The 19,586-nt window shown below is 50.4% G+C and overlaps 1 protein-coding gene across 4 annotated transcripts in view; it reads left to right on the top strand.

Moving 5' to 3' along the window:
- The window catches only part of ARHGEF11 (Rho guanine nucleotide exchange factor 11), an 80,047-nt gene that overhangs the window by 40,310 nt on the left and 20,151 nt on the right, over window positions 1–19,586 (top strand). For 3 of the 4 annotated variants that reach the window (XM_045583258.1, XM_045583260.1, XM_045583261.1), the window contains 11 exons: window positions 2,926–3,045; window positions 4,742–4,787; window positions 5,808–5,884; window positions 7,307–7,444; window positions 12,657–12,734; window positions 12,948–13,049; window positions 14,137–14,235; window positions 15,278–15,320; window positions 16,349–16,445; window positions 16,582–16,704; window positions 18,953–18,976. In XM_045583258.1, the coding sequence (XP_045439214.1) occupies window positions 2,926–3,045; window positions 4,742–4,787; window positions 5,808–5,884; window positions 7,307–7,444; window positions 12,657–12,734; window positions 12,948–13,049; window positions 14,137–14,235; window positions 15,278–15,320; window positions 16,349–16,445; window positions 16,582–16,704; window positions 18,953–18,976 (947 nt within the window). The remainder of the gene's footprint in view (window positions 1–2,925; window positions 3,046–4,741; window positions 4,788–5,807; window positions 5,885–7,306; window positions 7,445–12,656; window positions 12,735–12,947; window positions 13,050–14,136; window positions 14,236–15,277; window positions 15,321–16,348; window positions 16,446–16,581; window positions 16,705–18,952; window positions 18,977–19,586) is intronic. The other variant, XM_045583259.1, reaches the window with a different exon arrangement.

The raw sequence follows: 19,586 nt of genomic DNA on the forward strand, positions 1-19,586 counted from the left end.
GTGATGCCATTGAGAGAGTGAGACAGGGAGATGAGCAGAGTATAGGGGAGAGAAATGAAGGTCAGCTTTGGGTGTCCTGAGTTTAAAGTGCCCCTGGGACACTCAGATAAAAAGATTATCACAGAACATATAGAGGGAACAGGGCTGGACCTGGGTTGAAATAGACTTTGGGTATCTCGGCACTAAGGTGGCAATTGAGGTTGGAAATTAGATGATATCACCCAGGGCACCAATGCAGAGAGAAGAAAGCTGAGGATGGAATTTTGGAACTTATGTGCTCTGTAGCACAGTGCAGCAACCTCTAACATCACACCAGTTGTGTTATATTTCCTTCTTTCTTATTAATCCTCACCCGAGGATATTCTTTCCCCATTGCTTTTCAGAGAGTATGGAAGGGAAGAAGAGAGACACTGGGGAGAGAGAGAGAGAGAGAGAGAGAGAGAGAGAGAGAGAGAGAGAGAGGGAGAGAGAGGGAGGGGGGGGGGAGGGAGGGAGGGAGGGAGGGAGGGAGGGAGAAGCATTGATATGAGAGAGAAGCATTGATGTGAGAGAGACACATAGATTGGTTGCTCCACGCACATGCCCCAACCAGAGCCAGGGATCAAACCTGCAACCCAGGTATGTACCCAATATCATTTGGTGCATGGGCAGGCACTCTAACCTCTTAGCAACACTGGCTAGGGCTTGGACTAAGTTCTTAAAGACAGGACCTTGCCTCTATTTCTACATTTGAATGTACCTCCTGCACAGCTGGCACCGGACCTGGCATATATTGGGCCTTATAAATGTTTGTGGGACTGAAGGCTCACCTAGATTTCAGAGATGAGGCAGGGATAAAGATATAGTTGGGGAAAGAGTGTGAGGCGACCCAAGATATAGTGTAGAGTTAGGAAATCAAAAGAGGGCAGCATTTTGAGAAGGACCTAGAAGAGACCATTGGATTTGGTAATTAGGTCATTTTGTTCTGTAGCTGTTTGAGATACTAGGGAGGAACTAGATTGAGGAGTGACTGGAAGGCAAAGCCATCGGGGGGTAAGTGTAAACTCCTGTTTTGAAATATGTGGCCATGAAAGAAGGGAGAAAAACCTGAGGCAGTGGCTTGAAGATTAATCAAGAGTTGAGCCCTGGCCGATGTAGCTCAGTTAGTGGAGTGTTGTCCCATGCACCGAAAGGTCATCGATTTGATTCCTGGTTAGGGCACATACCCAGGTTGCAGTTCAATCCCCACTCGGAGTGTGTACAGAAAGCAACTGATCAATATTTCTCTCTCGCATCAATGCTTCTCTCTCTGTCTGTCTCTCTCTCTCTCTCTCTCTCTCTCTCTCTCTCTCCCTCCCTCCCTCCCTCCCTCCCTCCCTCCCTCCCTCCCTCCCTCCCTCCCTTATCCTCTCCCTTCCTTTCTCTCTAAAAGTCAATAAAAGTATATTAAAAATAACAATAATTTGAGTTGATGGAAAGGGTCTTATTGTAGTGGTTTAAGACTGGACTTGAGAAGGAGCCACTGGAAAGAGAAAACTTTGCAGACATGTGACTTGTGCCTAAGAAGAGCCTGGGCAGTTGGAGGCATTAACTTTGTAAAAGATTCTGGGAGAAGGAGGAATGGCTGCAAATGTTTTGAAGTGAAATAGTTGAAAAGTTCTTACCAGATGATATTGTCTGCTGAGACTAGGGAGAGGGTTGGAGGCTTGCTAGGCCTGGAGAAGATGGAAAAAGCAAGTGTGAGGAACTTGTAAAAAGGATTGGCAGATAGCAGCAAGGCCCATATGAGCTTGAGAATATGTGCATGCAGTTTTTATTTAATTATTTAACCAGCCAGCTTTACTGAGTATTTTATTATATAGTGAAACTAGAGGCCCGGTGCATGAAATTTGTGCATGGAAGGGGTCCTTAGGCCTGGCCAGTGATCAGAGCTGTCTCATCCAGTCCTGATCAGGCCAGGCCAGCTGGGGCCTGCTACAAGGAAGCACAGGGGGAGGGACCGAGGGAGGTTGGCTGTGGGAGCGCACTAACCGCCAGAGGGCAGCTCCTGCATTGAATGTCTGCTCCCTGTTGGTCAGTGTGCGTCATAGCAACTGGTGGACTAGTTCCCGTTGGTAGGTCTGTTAGGTCATAAGGGTCGCTTAGGCATAGATAGATAGATAGATAGATAGATAGATAGATATTATAGATAGATGATAGATAGATGATAATAGCTGGCCATATTCAGTAATATTATTAAGCACCAGAAAATCTGCTAAGCACTTTACATGCATAATCTTATTCACACCTTAAAGCTCAGCTCTCCCAAGAGGCAGGTACTGTCATTTGCAGGTACTTTTATCAATGAGGACAGATGAAAGCTTGCCCAGGTCTACACAGCTAGTAAGTGATGGTACCAGAATTCAAAGCCAGGACCCCCTGACTGACTGCACAGCCCCAGCTGTACACGTGTGAGCTGCACTTCCTGTGTGCTGTGAGGAGTGTAGATCGGTGTCAGACTGCTTCCCAGCTGCGGGGCTGTGAAGAGCGATGGCTCCCTCGTCCAAGCTTCTTCCTCTCACTGCCGGTGCTTTTCACTGTGTGTTTCCTCTTTGGCACCTTTTCGTGTGCTGACCTGGACAGTTGCATCTCCCACGAGTAGTGCAGTAGTCAAAGAGCACCTCTCTTAGGGTGTGGGACTTAAGCCAGCCTTTGAAGAATGGGTCAGATTAGGACAGGCCTTTGTGCTGTGTCATCTTTCTCCAGGTGTCTTGTGTTCTGTCTCTCACCATTTATACTTTTTCTGCTCCTAATTGATTGTGAAATAGTGTGTGTCCACTAGAACACAAAGATCGCTCTCTCTCTCTCTTTGTTTGGGAATAACTGCCTGTTCCTCTCACTGGTGAGTTGTCCGTTCTCTACTAACCACCCCATCTGCCTTTTCCCCTCCTCCCTGCCCCCCCCCAGAGTATCTATGAGGTGTATAGCCGGAACCCCACCAGCCTGCTGGAAGAGCAGATTGAAGCTGCCCGGCGGCGAGTCACTCAGTTGCAGCTGAAGATCCAGCAGGAGACGGGTGGCTTAGTGGTGAGTGATAGTAGGCAGAGCTCTAGGGTGGGCACCCTGCAGGAGGCCTGGGGGGGTTAGTAAGAAAGCGAGAGCAGAAGCTAAGAGCTTGTAGTTATGATGGAAATAAATATGGAATATTACTATTGGCTTTAGTCTCCTAATTACCCATCTCCTTTTGAGTAATTGCCTCATAGTGACATATATATTTCTACATCACCTTCACTCAGCATTCATCTGGTAACTTTTCCAACACTTATTTCTCAGATCTTCTCAAATAAATACAAGTACTTTTAAAAGTCAGCCTAAGATGCCCGGCCAGGGTGGCTCAGTGGCTGAGCATTGACCTATGAAGTAGGAGGTCACGGTTCAATTTCCAGTCAGGGCCCATGCCTGGGTTGCAGGCTCCATCCCCAGTATGGGGTGTGCAGGAGGCAGCCAATCGATGATTCTCTATCATTGATATTTCTCTCTCTCTCTCCATCTCCTTTCATCTCTGAAATCAATAAAAATATATTTTAAAATAATAATAAAAAATAAAAGTCAGCCTAAGAAAGTATTCCCAGTCAGTTGAGAGGTTTTTATAGCAGCAGCTAACACTACTTTGTGGAAAATCCCAGAGAGGAGACTCAGGTCCTTATCTGTTCTAGTAGGGAGTTTGCTATTGGTAGTGTCTTACCTCTTGCAGGCCTTAATTATTGGGGTACATAGGAAGTAACTTTCCAGAAACTTGAGGATCTCCAAGAGTAGCATTTGCCAAGGCCAATAGAAATTATTTGAGGATTATCCACTTTCTCCTTTAGAACATCAGATCCAACAAGTCTGGGAAACAGGCTAATCAAATGTAAGCTGTTTTATTTTCTGAAGACTTCTCAGTGTCACATGGTTGGTTGATAGGAGCTCAGGGTCTGGACTTAATACCATCTGGATTCACATCCCAGTGCCCGTGCTCACCAGTCTTGGACAAGTTACTTAATCTCTGGAAGCCTTGGTGGAGATCAGACAGGATCTGCCTGACGGGGTTGTTGTCAGAGTTAGAGTGTGTCCTCGGCACGGGGCCTGTGCGTTGCTGCTGTCACTGCCTGTGTACTCGTGTGCTCTGTGAGGTGCGAGTCTGAATGCAACCCTGGCTTTATAGCTCACTGTTGGGTAGTTTGGGCAAGTTACCTAAGATCGCTGGGCTTCTGTTTCCTCGTTTATAACATGAGAGGTCAACATCAGAGTTGTTGAAAGACTACTTGAGAGAGAGAAAAGAGGGCTTTATAAACAGTGAAACACTATGAATATAATTCTCTCCACATTGGTGGGCCAGCCAGCCGGAGGCCAGCACCTCAGAGATCTGTAGAGATGGGCCTTTCGCATGTGTGCTCAGCATCTGCTGGAGTGTTCCGTACCACCTGATGGAAGTTCTTTCCGTGTGTAGCCCAACGAAGGCAGTGGGTGCCTTGATGTCATGGTTACAAATGAAGCGAATTTTTAGCATGTTTCTGGTGGTAAAGTCCTCTTTCTGCCATTAGGGGTCACCATCCTCCTGAAACTGTACAAATAAAGCAATAGCTCTTGTTGCTGGGCATTTTTAAGGCAATAAAGCAAAAGAGGCCACTAACTATAAGCAGATAGTGTCTGCTGAGACTACGGGAAGGGTTGGTTGGAGGAAGGAAATAGTAGGGAGAGAGGTTAATAGAATTTGCCCACCCTCTGAATCTTTCTTTTTTAGGACATACTTCCACTCCATGGTGACAACAACCAGAGATCAACAGAAGGTAAGCCCCTACCACCCTTTTCCTCCGGCATTTTCGTCTCTGTTCTCTCTCCATGAGGCAGATTCAGGGAAAGAAAACATAGAGTATCTGCCTCTGGGAAATAGTGTCGTGAGAAAAAGCAGTGCCAGAGCACAGAGAAATTGGATACAATTCACTCAGTAGAAATGAATGCAGAGCTAGTAGCACTGAGTAGATAAGTGCCAGTAAGAGACTGGAACGATGGCCCAGATGCCACCTTGCCTACCGGCACCTGGCACTTCGGAGCTTAAGAAATACTGTCGCACCCAGGACGGTGTTACTCGGTGGTTAGAGCCAAAGGTTCACAGGTTAGATTCCCAGTCAAGAGCGCATACCTGGGTTGCAAGTTTGATCCTGTGTCTCTCTCACATCAATGTCTCTCTCCTACTCTCCCTTCTTCCCTTCCACTCTCTTTAAAAATCAGCGTAGCCCTAGCCAGTGTGGCTCAGTGGAGAGAACGCCGGGCTGTGGACTGAAGGGTCCACGGTTCGATTCTGGCCAAGGGCACATGCCCGGGTTGCGGACTCCATCCCCGGTAAGGGGCCTGCAGGAGGCAGCCAATCAGTGATTCTCTCTCATCACTGATGTTTCTGTTCTCTCTCCCTCTTCCTTCCTGTCTGAAATCAATAAAGAAATATATATATATGTATATTTTAAAAATCAATGTAAAAAATATCCTCAGGTGAGGACTGACAAAGTCAGAAAACTGAAACAAAAAAGGAAATATTGTTGCAAGAGGAAATGAACAGGACCCAGAGAGAGAGATGCAGATGAGGTGACTTGTGAGAGAGAGCTGGGGAGTGTTATTTCAGGAGGTGACATGGCCTGGGCACAGGTGAAAGCTAGTTGTAAAGCGTCTGACTGGAGGGATCATGAGATAAGGGAGACAAAGGGAAACGGAGAGAAAGGAAGGTGGCAGGTTCACCGTCTGCTCTGTGCAAGGTTCCCGGTTATGGTTCTCCTTTCCCCAAACCACAGCTCCTGCTTATGTTTGCTTGTCAGGCCGACTTTCTCTGGATTCACAGGACGGGGACAGTGGCTTGGACTCTGGGACAGAACGCTTCCCTTCCCTCAGTGAGGTGAGTGCCAGCAGGGCCGAGCCTGTTTAAAGCTGTAGGTTTAGTGTTCCTTCTGCGGTTGCCAAGGCCTCTGGCCTGTAGTCTGTGGGCCTCTTTGATAGTTCCATGTCTAAAGACTTCAGTCACTCTGCTCTGGGTTCCAAAAAAGGGATTTCAAATCATCCTACATGAAAGATCACCAAATCTGGCTTCTGTTTCATCATAGCTCCGTGCTATGATGGAGCCCTAGCCAATGTGGCTCAGTGGATAGAGCGTCAGCCTGCAGATTGGATGGTCCTGTGTTCAATTCCAGTCAAGGGCATGTGCCTTGGTTGCGGGCACATCCCCAGTGGGGGGTGTGCAGGAGGCAGCTGGTCGATGTTTCTCTCTCATTGATGTTTCTAGCTCTCTCTTCCTCTCCCTTCCTCTCTGTAAAAAATCAATAAAATATATATTTTTAAAAATAAATAAATTAAAAAATAAAAATCAATGGAAAAATATCCTCAGGTGAGGATTAACAAAAACAACAAAAAAGTAGGGTGGAGAGAGAGGTGTGTCATCTGTAGCAAGCCTTTGAGTGTAAGGGAGCAGAGACAGAAGTCTAAAATCGTGGTAGCTTGGCCCAAAACACATTTCTGCCTGGCTGCAAATACTAGTAACTTGTTCTTGATGAATGCGGTGGCCCCTGCCTAGCAGAAGCAGTGTTGCCTCTCTCTCTCAGATCTTTCTGTACTTCTTTCCTGGAGTGGTCAGAGGATTTCACCCTTTGGCCCCAAAGGTCCCTCTTCCAGGTATTCTCAGTTTGCATATGAAAACTGCAAATATAGACTTGCATATAAAAATACAAGTGAGTGAAAGAAGTCATAGTGATGTTCACAAAGTATATACTTAACCAGGTTAATTATGTGAACCAGTCATTTAAAATATGTTTAAAACCTAATTTTAAGTAAGAGTTGGAATTTCCTTTCCTTACTGCTCCTGTCCACTTGGGGGAAGATGATGCATGAATGTGAAAGGATCAGCATTCAGGAAAGACATGAAGACGGGGCCAGAGGGTCCTAAATGCTCTACGTTATCTGGAGGGTTCGACATCTGGGAGGCATCCTAGCTTAGTGCAGAGGGCTTGGTTAATGCGGTGAGTCCTTCTGTGGGGTGAGACTGTCCGGTTGAAGCCGGGTAATACCACATTAGTAGCTATTTGACCTTCAGCAAGTCTTCTATCTGCTCCAAGTGTAAGAGTCCTTGTGTGAAAGTAGGAAGAATAATTGTATCTCCCTCAAAGGACTGTTGTGAGAACTAAGTCAGGTACTATATAATCAAGTCATAATACAGTGTCAGGCACAGAATTAGTACTGAATTCATATTAGTGTTACCACCAAGTGAGCAGAGCTCTGAGAGTCTTTTGGATGAGTTTCCTTCTCACGGAATCCTCTGTTCCTTTAGTCATTGATAAATCGGAACTCGGTGCTGTCAGACCCTGGACTAGACAGTCCTCGAACCTCCCCTGTGATCATGGCCAGGGGGGCCCAGCGCCACAGGTGGCAGGGCTCCAATGCACCAGCTCCCCCCGCCAGCGACCAGGTGAGTGACTCAAAGCCACCCTGCAGTCTTCCTCCCCTCTTTCCAAAACTGGGTCACCAGTGCATAGTCTTAAATAATCAAACTAAACCTTCGTTTTGAGATACACACTTACCTGAAGAATAAATGGTAAAGAAAGAACTTGTTATCAGTAAGTGCATGAAAGTAAGACCATCGGCTCTGTGTGAAGAGTCAGTGAACACATCTGAAGCGAAGTGATGTCTAAGGAGAGGGTAGGTGATCTTTCAGTGTCTGTATAAAACAGGAAATAGGTTTGTTTAGTGTTTCTCCAGAATAGTAATAGCAAATTACTCTGTTTTTAGCAAACTCCTTTTGGTAAACATGATCTTATTATCTATCACCCTAATATGGAGAACAAATAAAAGCTCAGGTACCTGGGACCTTCTCCGATTACCCTCCCCTCACCCTCAGGGGCTCTTCCCTGAGACCTGAGCTTCCGCACAGCCTGACCTACAGCCACTGCTTTGAAGTGGACAGCTGGGTTCCAGGGAGGTTTCAGGAAGACAGGTGTCTGCTCCAGGCAGAGAGCTTTCCGGGAATCCGGGCTGTCTGACGGCGGAAGGGCAGGCTGGAGAGCCAGGGAATTGCTTGTTGTTCAGGCAGGAGGCCGGTCCTGGCCGTTAGAGACGCCGGAAAGAGAACTCTGAGTTTGTAAAAACGGTGTCTCTACAATCCATCTGCTACCACCATAATGATTTTTTCCATAGTCTCAAGCCAATTGTATAATGTTACATAATATTTTTCCTTAAGCTAACTCACTTGTTTATACTTCAGTTTATTTTAAAGCCGTTCTCTCATTCCCTTACATTAAAACCAGTATCACACACTATTTCATGCTTTAGTTATACCCCTAGGATAGAGTTTGGTTACTTTCAGCTCATGGAGGGAGAATGGTGGGAAAATGGGCCTTCCTTGTATTAAAATGCCTAGTGCACCAGCTGCTGTGCTAGATCCTTTAGGAAAAAATGCCTCATTTAACTTTCCCCATCAGGAAAGGAAGTAGGCATCAGTATCTCCATTTGTAAGTGAGACAAGTGAGGCCAATAAAGGCAAAGGGACTGTTCAGGGACTCAGCTTGGTAATGGCAACGTCAGACAAGCACTTAGTTCTCCTGAGCCCCAGCCAGCTCTCTGAGGGGCCCTCCCCACCCACTGGGAGGCACTGCAGGACCAAGTGAGGGTCGGAGGGAGGCAGGTTCTCATGCTGACCTTAGGGAGGGTTTCTGGCAGGTGGCTCACAGGAGCAGTAATCAGTCTGGGAGTCCGTTTTTTCTTCCTTTGAATCTGTTCATCTTCTGAAAACTATTTAAATTGTTATTTTTGAGTGATAAGAGCAAATATAGTATAGTTTCAATTTCTTTACAATAATCTATGTTAGTAAGAGTCTGGAGAAACCTGTACTATCCATGACACTGTCAGCAGCAGGGCATGGGATCTAAGGGAACTTTCTGTTACATTATCCTGAAATGTTTGGTTATTTTATAATAAGCATATTCTACTTTGTAATCAGAAAAACTACATATTTGTAAAGACTTAAAGAAAAAAAAAATCCTCCCCCAAACAAGCAAAAACCTGGTGCTTTCAGGTTCTGAGAGACAAGTAGAGGAATCTAGCACCTCACCTCCCTCCTCTTCTCCCCTGTCCTGCAGTCCCCTGCCCCCGCCCCCATCCTCTGAGGTATACAAATATAGCCCAGCAGGCTTGACTCTGCAGCTTTGCACTTGCCGTTCAGTCTCTCTGGGGCCTCACCTTCTCATTTTTATTATTATTATTTTTTTTATTTTTTGATATTTATTTTTTTAAATCAATCTTTATTGTTCATATTGTTACAAAGGTTCCTCATTTTCCCCCCCTCCACCAGGTTCCCACCCCACCTCCGCCCCCTCCCCATCCCCCATTGTCCTCATCCATAGGTGCAGTTTATGTTCAGTCTCTTCCTCCCTCCCTTTCCCCGATAGTAAATCCCTTTTCAGATAGTAAATCAATTACTTAGCATTTTCTCATATCAATAATACCACCACATGCCCAATGATACATTTCACACAAAAGACATTTCCAAATAGGTCAACCAGCCTCATCCAGGCCCCACCCAAGGCACTCACAGATCAACACCCCCATGCTATACTAACTCAACACATCCAGATCTAAGCCTTCATCACTTGATTCAGCAGACCCTCAAGTTCCCACAAAAGTTTCCAGCCATGTCTGAGATGCAGCTGTGGGGCAGGGGCAGGCGAGGAGCGAGCTGTTCCGGGCCTGGCTGCTCCGGGCCTGGCCTCTGTTGCTCTGGTTCGTTCCACAACCAGCTGCTCCGGGTCTGGTCACCGCTGCTCCCGACCTAGTTGCTCTGGACCTGGCTGCTGCTACTTCGGGCCTGGCCGCACCTGACCTGGCTGCTCCGGGCCTGGCCGCTCCCAGCCTGGCAGCCGCTGCTCCAGGCCTGGCCGCTCCCAGCCTGGCAGCTCCTGCTCGGGCCTGGCCGCACCCGACCCTGCTGCTCCGGGCCTGGCCGCTCCCAGCCTGGCAGCCGCTGCTCCGGGTCTGCCGCACCAGACCCTGCTGCTCCGGGCCTGGCTGCTCCCCGCCTGGCAGCCGCTGCTCCGGGCCTGGCTGCACCAGACCCGGCTGCTCCAGGCCTGGCCGCTCCCAGCCTGGCAGCCGCTGCTCCGGGCCTGGCCGCACCAGACCCGGCTTCTCTGGGCCCGGCTGCCCCGGGCCCGGCCGCTCCGAGTCTGGCCGCTCCCAGCCTGGATGTTCCGGGCTTGGCTACTGCTGTTCTGGACCTGGCTGCTCCCAACCTGGCTGCTCTGGGCCCGGCTTCTCCGGGCCCAGCCACTCCGGATCTGGGTGTTCCTGGACTGGCCTCCCTGGGCTTGGCTGCCTCTGCCTCAGGCCTGGCTGCCACTGCCCCAGGTCTGGCTGCTCCAGTGCTGGCTGTTGTTGCTCTGGTTCTGGCTGCTGCTGCTCTGGGGCCTGGCCGTTGCTGCTCCGGGCCCGGTTGCCATTGCTTTGTGCCTGGCCACTCTAGGCCTGGCCGCCGCTGTTCCAACATTCTGTCCTTTTTTTAAAAAAAAACGCATTTATGTTGTAATGTTGGCTGGTGAGTTGAGTTCTGACTTAGTCTTTGAATTTTCAAGATCTTCTTTGTATTCTTTCTTAAGTAATTTTACTACCTTTTGCTCTCACTTGATTTCTTCACATTGAGAACTTTGGTTTCTTCCTCCTTGTCCTGGGAGCTCAGCAGATTGGCCTGTGGCACCGCTTTGTTCTCCGCAGGCTCCCGCGCTGCTCCAGCCTGTTGCCGGGGTCGGCGCCACCCAGGAAGCAGCCCCCGGCCTCGGCTCCATTGCCTGCGCTCAGAGGTCGATGGCTCAGGGGCACCCCCCTCCTGGGGGCCCCGTCGCCCAGCTCCCTGCTGGCGCCCGGCTGGCCGGTGTCCGGCAGGGGCTCCTGCTCCCCGTCGCATTCCTCCAGTCTGGAGCTTTTTTTTTTTTTCTCCTTCTCCCTAGGGGAGTCCAGGATCAGAGTCAACAGACTGTCCTCTGCGCGCAGTGCGCACGACTCTGGGGGCTTCGCTTTTCACCACTCCCCTGGGATTCTGCCTCACAGCCCTGTCTCCCCCTGCCCAAGCCGGGGTCCCCAGGGTCTGGTCCAGGACTGGGGTTCAGAGCAGTCCGGACTGAGGCTCAGAGCCGCCGGAGGCTTTGTTTCTTCACGCTAGGGTAATCCAGCATCAGAGTCAACATTCAGTCCTCTGTGCACAATGTGCGCGCGACTCCAGGGGCCCTGCTTTTCGCTGCTCGCTTGGGATTCCGCCTCACAGCCCCGTCTCCCCCCGCCGGAGCCTGGGTCCCCAGGGTCTGGCTCATAACTGGGGCTCAGCGCTGCCGGTTCGGGGGTTCAGCCCAGGCTGGGGGTTTTATTTTCTTCCTGCTAGGGAACGCCAGGCAGCACCCAGCCCTCTCCTCCTCTCCGGCTGTGACCTCTCCGCGCGTGCGCGCGAGCGCACAGCATGTCTCTGTACCTTAGGCTTTTTTTCAGCTCCTCTGATTTTCCTTCTGGTTTTCTCTTTCCTTCTTGTTGTAGAATTTTCAGTCAGTCGACTACCTATAGCTCTGGGCGATGTCCACTCTACATTTTAGTTGTATTCCATTGAAATTGTTGTGTGCTGCTGCGGTTAGGTGTCTACCCGAGAAGCCATCTTGGATCCTCCTCCCATTTCACCTTCTCATTTTTAATGAGTGCTAGACTCTGAGGTGTCTTCCAGGTCTCTCACATTTGTGACTCAGTGATTCTGGCTTAGAGTCTAACAACCTAGGAGAACAAAGATGAGTGAGGAGTAGGGAAAAGCCCCCTAGATAGTGGATTAGGAAGTATCTGAGGCCTGGAAAGAGGGAGGCCTGAGTAATCTTAGGTGGGCTCCAGAAGCTGAGCCCTTGTTGGGAAGTTGTTAGAAATGAGGTAGGTTAAATTGAGAGGAAAATATAATTGCTAAAAAAGCTTTGAACTTGCAAGGAACCTGTAGGAGAAAGCCTTGTTCATTGCAGCATCTGATAAGTGCAATTTGAAATACCGTCATGTTGATGGCACACCAGTGATAGTTAGGCGATTAAAATTGGCATAAGAGGGAGAAAGAAAAGCCAGTCTAAGAATTTGGGATTCCAGACAGGTAATGGATGTCTGCTATAGACCTTGAACAGGCAAAGGTCGTGCTCAAGGAGGTAGACATGGACTGCTAGGCCCTCCTGACAGGTCCGGCTTCAGGTGCTGTCAGTGACTATCAAGTAGACACAGTAACTATCAGGTAGCAGTGTGGTAGCTGCTGGACATGGAGGGGGGGGGGGGTGTTCAGTGTTTTGGGGGGGCTGTTTAGGAGAACAACAAAGCCTGCACCCAACAGGAGTGAGGTCTTATTTTGTTGGCGGAATTCCCTACCCAGTTCTTTCGCAAACAGGAAGAGAGCACTTTCTCTCACTTCCCATCTTCTATGTCCTGTGATCAGGTTCCTCTGAGTCGCTTTCCGCCTCCCCCCTACCCCCCATGCACTTGACTTCCTGCAAGTGGAAATCCTATTTTCTGAGATTTGGGGATGGTAGTGAGATGTCAGTGTTTGCCAGAGACATGTGGCTTTCCCTGTCAGGCTTCATCAAGGGATTGGATCCCCTGTCCTCTAACCGCTCATCTCTACCCCTCAGACAGGTGTAGATCAAAGCCCAAAGCCTTTAATTATTGGCCCAGAAGAAGATTATGACCCGGGTTATTTCAACAACGAGGTAACTGTTTCCTGGTTTTCTCCTTTCATCATTCTTTGTCATACCCGCTGCTCTCGACTGGGGGCAGTTTGATTACACCATCTGGGAGGGAATGAGGAGGAGGGAGCCACCGCTTAGAAACCCTGGGAGCCAAGAACTTGGGCACTAAGCTGGAACAGGCCCTGTGGCTGCGCCCTGCCACTGTGTCCCAGCCATTCTCCTTCTGCCTTCCAGAGCGACATCATATTCCAGGATCTTGAGAAACTTAAGTCACGGCCAGCTCACCTGGGGGTTTTTCTACGTTACATCTTCTCTCAGGCAGACCCCAGCCCACTGGTAAGTCAGAAGGGTCCGTCTTGACTGAGTGTCTGCTTGTGCTTCACCAGCGGAGCTGGGGTCTCAGCAACATTCCCGAATGAAGATGACCCCTGGCCCTGCTCCGTGGCCCCGTTAGCATCTCCGGGACATGGATAAAGTGTAAAAGGAGGGAAACCTCAGTGAAGGGAGGCCTCACTGCTACGCACATCAACAACATAGGGAGAAGCAGCAAGAGCAAGGCCGGGACGGCTCGTTCCTGGTCAGCGTGGAAGGGGTGGTCTGCTAGAGGTCTTTGAACAGAAGTGGGTAAAAGGGGGAGCTGAGAGTGGCCCTTGGGAGTATAGTGTTACTACAAGATAGCGTGGCAGAGGGACAAGACATAAAAGGGCCTTGGATCTGAAGGTGATAAGGACTAGGAGGTGACAGAGTGCCCTGGGATAGTGCTCAGAGCCAGCAGCCTTACCAGCTGCTCTCACTCTGCTCAGCTGCTTCGAAAGGAAGCGGAATGAAGGAGAGAGCTCGATGTTATGCTCTTCAGAATAACCGTGCCCAAGGCAAAGACTACTGGTTTTTCTTTCTGGGGATACCACTATTAGCAGCCAGTCAGTATCCGTTTGCTCAACAGATGCCATTGAGTACTTGTGTGTAAGTCCCAAGGGCTGGTGTCTCAACCACATTCCTGAATGAAGAAAGCTCATCAGTCACAGAGAGAGAAGGCAGGGCCCTTAGAAAACCGTCTGTCAGCAAGTGCAGGACACAGAGTGTCCGTGCAGGAAGGGTACAGAGTTGAGGCAGTTGTGTTGACTATGGTGCGTGCAAAGGCAGAAGGGGTACCTTAGACTCCTGAAACGCCCTGAGCTGGGGTTCCTCAGCCTCCGCACTGCCTGATGTTCTGAGCTGAAGAGGGGTTGGCTAGGGGAGGTGGGGGGGCCGGCGAGGGGGGCTATCGTGTGCATTCCAGGATGTTTAGCTACATCCCTGGAGTCTACCAACTAGACGGCAGTAGCACCTCTCAAGTGTCCCCAGACATTGCTAATGGCCTCCTGGGGGCAGAGTCCCTCCTGATTGAGGACTAACCTCAACCCATCTTCTCCTCTCCTCCCAGCTTTTTTACTTGTGTGCAGAAGTTTATCAGCAGACAAACTCCAAGGATTCCCGAAGCTTGGGAAAAGACATCTGGAATATTTTCCTAGAGAAAAATGCGGTATGACAGTCATGGGTTGGATTACAATTTATGACACTCTTTGGGCCATTCAAAGACAGGAAAGACTAAGCAAAACATTCAGGCCAAATGCAAATAGGTTCTTAAAGAGAAGTGTGGGCTGAGAGATTGAGCTCCCAGTTCTGTTCTGGCTCTGCTCTCAGGGTTGATCTGCTCTGGAGACCTCGTTTGTTCTGCATGCACCACAATGGAACACACATCCTCTGAGAGGCGCTCTCCTGGAACAGTGTCCCCAGCCCTTCCTGCCTCGCTCGTCCCTGGTATTAGAAATAGGCTCAGAGACATCGGATGAGCCAGCTGACTTGCTCTGACTGCCCTCGGGCAGAGTCCAGAGGGAGGACAGCCCAGAGAATGGGCCACAGATGTGCACCGCATCTGGGCTTAGTCCCCAAGGATGCTGCAGGGACCTGGCTGGCGGCAGCTCCCTCTTAGACCTTCCAATCTGATTAACTGAGCCAGTTCCAACATGACTCTTCCTCTGGCTGCTAGGACTAATGAGTGAGAAATGAACTGTTTTTCCTCAAGATGTTCGTTGTTGCCCCTTAGGTGGGTCTTGAGTAAGGAGATCAGAGCTGCAGGTTGTTCCCTGTTGGTGGTTGTGGAATTGCCCAGCTGTCAGGTACTCGGAGCAAAAGCCAGAACATGCTCCCAGGAGACTGGGTCACAGAAGACCGACTTCCTGGGAGCGCAGGCAAGGGCAGTAAAGCCAACAGCCTAACAAAGGTCCTCCTGCTGCTGTGCTAGCACCAGTCCTCCTGCTTAGAACATCGTCCCGTCCACTCTGATGTCCTTGAAATAAGAGTGAAGAAGCCGCATGTCCCACCCTCGGTGTGGTCCCGGCTCACTCTGTATTCTCAGGTTCAATTTCTCCAAACCCCAGCCTGGAATTCAGGTCCAGGTGGGGGGTGGTGAGAGGAGAGCCGGATAGAGGTAGAAAAGGGAGAGAAGGCAGTGCTGTCTGCCACGTCCCCTGGGGGTGGGGACTCACCACTTCTGCCCACACCCCCCCCCTTCTGTTTTTTAGCCACTGAGAGTGAAGGTCCCAGAGGCGTTACAGGCTGAGATCGGTAAGTTGGCTCATTGGTCAGTGAGTGCCCGTCCCGTCCTGGGTGCTCTGGGGCTGCAGAGCAGAGGGGCCTCGTCCCTGACCTGGCAGCTGTCCTCCAAGAGGGGACAGAGACAGTGCCTCCAGCGCGCCTCAGCACGGACAGGCCCTGCCCGGAGCTATGCCTGCTGGAGCTTGTCACAGGAAGGCACGACTTGCTCGGAGACCAGTGCTCATTCCTGCCAGCCTTCCATGTGACCTTCCTGGGCCTCAGTTGGGTCATCTGTACAAAGAGAAAACTGAGTGCAGTGAGGGGTTCCTAAGCCTGGCCGGTCATCAGAATTGCTGGGGAACTCTCTACAAGCACAGAAACCAAGGCCTCACGCCACCCACCCACAGAGCTGGGGTCTCGGGGTGCTGTATACGTTCCTCAGCTAATGCTGACCGCAGCTGGCCTGGAATGACCTAGGTGAGCACTTCGCTCCCTTCCTCTGTCCAGTCCCAGCCAGAGAGTGGATCCCAGCCAGTTTTCCAGAAGATGGAATTTGAAGCTGCCTTTGGAGAGAGGTTGGCAGGAAGGAAAGCTCATGGGCACAGGCGAGAGGGTGAGCAGAGATTGCTTAAAAGCAGAGAGGGAGCCACCACTGCCAGGAACTTGGCCATGGCTGCATGAAGCTAGGTGCCGGACAGGAGAGCCAGTGTCTGGGAGTGGGATTCCTACGAAGTGCTGCGAGCTGGCCCTGGGGCCAAAGAGGAGCCTCTCAGACGCACGCCCTGGTGTCCGAGAGCAGCATCTGGACACAGCCCAGGAGAGGGCTTCAGTATTCTCTCCACTAACAGAGGACGTCCAGAAAATGGTCTCGTCCTTGCCTTGGGGCTTGCACATCGGGATTCTAGTCCTGAACGCGGGAATGCCTGCTAAGTCCAGGCCTCCGTTTCCTTTGGCTAGCAGGAGGACAGAAAGCTAGCCTCCCTCTTTGACACGCTCTACTAATGTAATCTCCTCCTCCCCAACGCCCTTCCCCATCTCTGTCTCTGGTCCCACTGCAGACTTGCGCTTGCGGAGCAGCGAGGACTTGCGCAGTGTTCTCAGTGAGGCTCAGGAGGCAGCCATGCCGGAGATCCAGGAGCAGATCCAGGACTACAGGTGGCCTGGCCCCCTTCCCTCTGCTCCTCGCCCCTTTTCTTTCCCCCATGACGTGTGTGTGTGTGTGTGTGTGTAGCTCACATTTCTGGGTATCTGCTATCAAGCATTTGTGTACAGTTGTGTCTCTCTGGCTCAGAACGAAGCGCACTCTGGGACTGGGCAGCCTGTATGGTGAGAACGACCTGCTGGAGCTGGATGGGAACCCTCTCCGAGAGCGCCAAGTGGCCGAGAAGCAGCTGGCTGCCCTGGGAGATATTCTGTGAGTCTCCAGTTCCTGTTACCCCCAGAATAGGGTGCCTTTTTTAAAAATCTATTTTTCAGAGAAAAAGGAAGAGGGAGAGAGAGATCGAAACGTCAGTGATAATAGAGAATCGTTGATCGGCTGCCTCCTGCATGCCCCCTACTGGGGATCAAGCCTGAAACCTAGGCATGTGCCCTGACCGAGAATCGAACCAGCAACCTTTTGGTGCACTGGACACACCCAGCTGATCCACACCAGCCAGGACCGTGAGCTTTCTGCTTCCCCTTCGTAGCCCTCTGACTGGTCTTCCTTCCTGTCCGTTAGATCAGATCTAACTGAACATGAAGGGCACACAGTCTCCAGTGGATCCAGTTACTTCAGGAGATGGATAGGACTGGCCGACAGCAGACTGGCCTGACTAAACGTACTAAAGAGCCGCTGGCAGAGCTGTGTGGTGGCTCCTTCCCAGTCCCATTCTCTAAAGTGTTAGAGCTCCTGTGCTGGCTTTGTGGGGACACTTCACCCCAATGCTGCTGCTTAACTCAGTAGTTCTGGGACCTTGTTCAAGCCTTTCCATCTGTCTTCGTCTCACTTACAAAATGGCAAAAGTTGGACAAGATGTTTTCCACAGTCTTAACACTGATTTTTCAATCCAGCAGCTGTTTCTGGAGTCTCTGTGTGCCTAGCACTGCTCTGTGCTCCTGGGATACATTAGTAAACCAAACAACACTTCTTGTTGAGCTGTTATAGTGGGAAGAGAAAACAGTGTATAATAAATAAGTAAATTATATAGTACATTGGAAAATAGTAAGTGCTGGGAGGTGGCAGGAGCTCCAGAGCTTGGGGGGGGGGGGGGGGTGCAGTTTTAATTAAGAAAGTGGGGAATTATCCTTGAAGACGTTGGGGAAAGACAGTCGCAGGCAGAGACAGCAGCCAGGGCAAAGTAGGAATGTGCTTGGCATATTTGAAGAATGGCAGACCGGTGTGGCCAGAGCAGATTCAGAAAGACAGTCTGAGGGTAACAGGGAGATTGGCTACCTAGCACCTGTGACTGGGAAGCCTTTGGAGCTGTGAGAGACTCACGTGGGCGGGGGGTGGGGGGAGGGCAGGAAGAGTTCCAGACACCGAGGGGAGGGGCGTCAGTTCCCAAAACCATGCAGTGGGGCGTGGCCCGTGGTGGTGGCCATGGGAGTTGGGGAAAGATGTCAGTTCTCAGTCTACTTTGACAGAGCAGACGGATTTCTTTTAAAAAGTCAAAAGACGCCATGGTTTTTTAACTGAAGCTACTAACAGGACAAAGGAAGGAGCCATCACTCGGGACAGGAACGACTGTGTGGAGCAGTTTGTAGTAGGCCATCGGGGGCTCAGAGGGACAGGAGATGTATTTTTAGACATCAACCTGGAGAGCTGAGTAGCAGCTGCCTGTATGAAGCTGGTATTTGATAAGAGGTCTGGGCTGGATGGAGGTGAGACTAGATGAGATCAGACGGGGAAGGCATATTCTCTGACACGGCCCTCTGACCTTCAGCTGAGCCCTGAATCCTCCCGGCCATAGTTTCCCTCCCAGTCAGATGGCAGAAATCACCAACCAGGCCAGCGATGGAGGCCAAACCTGACCGCCCGTTCTGAGATTGGAGCACCACGGAATTATTTGGGATTATTACAGAAGCATAAGTACTCCACTTCTAATGGCTTCCATTTAAAGCAGGGGAACTTCAGTCTCATTACATGGACCGTCTCATGGGTTATTTTTAGAATTAGATGAGTTAATACTTGTTAGTAGGTTAGGATAGGCCAGGCCCATAGTTAACACTCAAATGGAAGTTTCAGTTACTGTTTACTAATCTCTTTTAATAGGTTTCTTTGAATCAGGTCCTAAAGTATTCTCTCGCTCTCTCACCTTCTTTCCTCTGACCTCTGTGTCAGCCCAGCCCAACCCCTCCTTTAGTTCCAAGCGGACAAAAGGAGGCGTCTCTTCCTCCATAACTTCAGAGGCAGAAACAGGTACCAGGCAGGAGTTGGATTTTCACATTCTCCTCCGTTAGCTAGAAGGACATCGTCGTTAAAACTGTGGCTGGAGGCCCTCGAGAGAACCAGAGCCCTCCTCTCCTGACCCCACACTGGCTCTAGAGCTGAGACCCAGAGTCACACCTGGCCTTTTCACCATCCTCAACCCTCCTCCCCACACCCCCTTCCTTCCAGTCTGCACTGGCGGAGGAGCCGCTGCCCTTGCAGTCTGAGTCATCTCTTCTTTCTTTTGTTCCAGGTTCAAATACGAGGAAGACAGGAGGTGAGTGAGCCTGTGGTGTAGTTTCGAGGTGGGAAGGAGTGAGGTTGAGCTGCTGTGCTTTTCCATCTCTGCCACTCACAGAGAGTCCCCAGCATTGTAGGATTGCCGCCCGACCCTGGTGGCACCATCTGTGTCACCACCACGCAGCCAGCTCCTGAGGTCCAGGCCCTAACACTCAGGATCGCTGCCTGGGATGGGCGTCTGCTTCTCAGTGTGAGGACGCTGAGCTGCTAGCGCTCACAGTATTCCCATACCTTGCATCCCTTCACCCAGATTAGCCCTGGTCTCCCTCGCACTGTTCTCTCCTAGCCCACCTAGAGGAGGAGGGTGTAGGACGGCCTGTGAGAGCAGCACCTACAGAAGGGAGCTGACCTACAGCACATTTTCTCTCTTGGCACATATTATTTTTGCTGTCTGGACACAGGTCTTTGTTTCTCAGCAGCAGCATGCATTCCCTGAGACCCACACTTCCTCAGGGAGCAGGGATGGGGCTGGAAGTCTCTTTAGGAGGAGAGGAAAACCAGGGCAGCAGCACTTGCTGCACTGAACCCACCAAGTAGATAATCTACCAAATTGAGAGCCAAATCCATTTTTAAACACAGCTCTGGAC

Source organism: Pipistrellus kuhlii, unplaced genomic scaffold (genome assembly GCF_014108245.1).
Source record: "Pipistrellus kuhlii isolate mPipKuh1 unplaced genomic scaffold, mPipKuh1.p scaffold_m20_p_18, whole genome shotgun sequence".
Lineage (NCBI taxonomy): Eukaryota > Metazoa > Chordata > Mammalia > Chiroptera > Vespertilionidae > Pipistrellus > Pipistrellus kuhlii.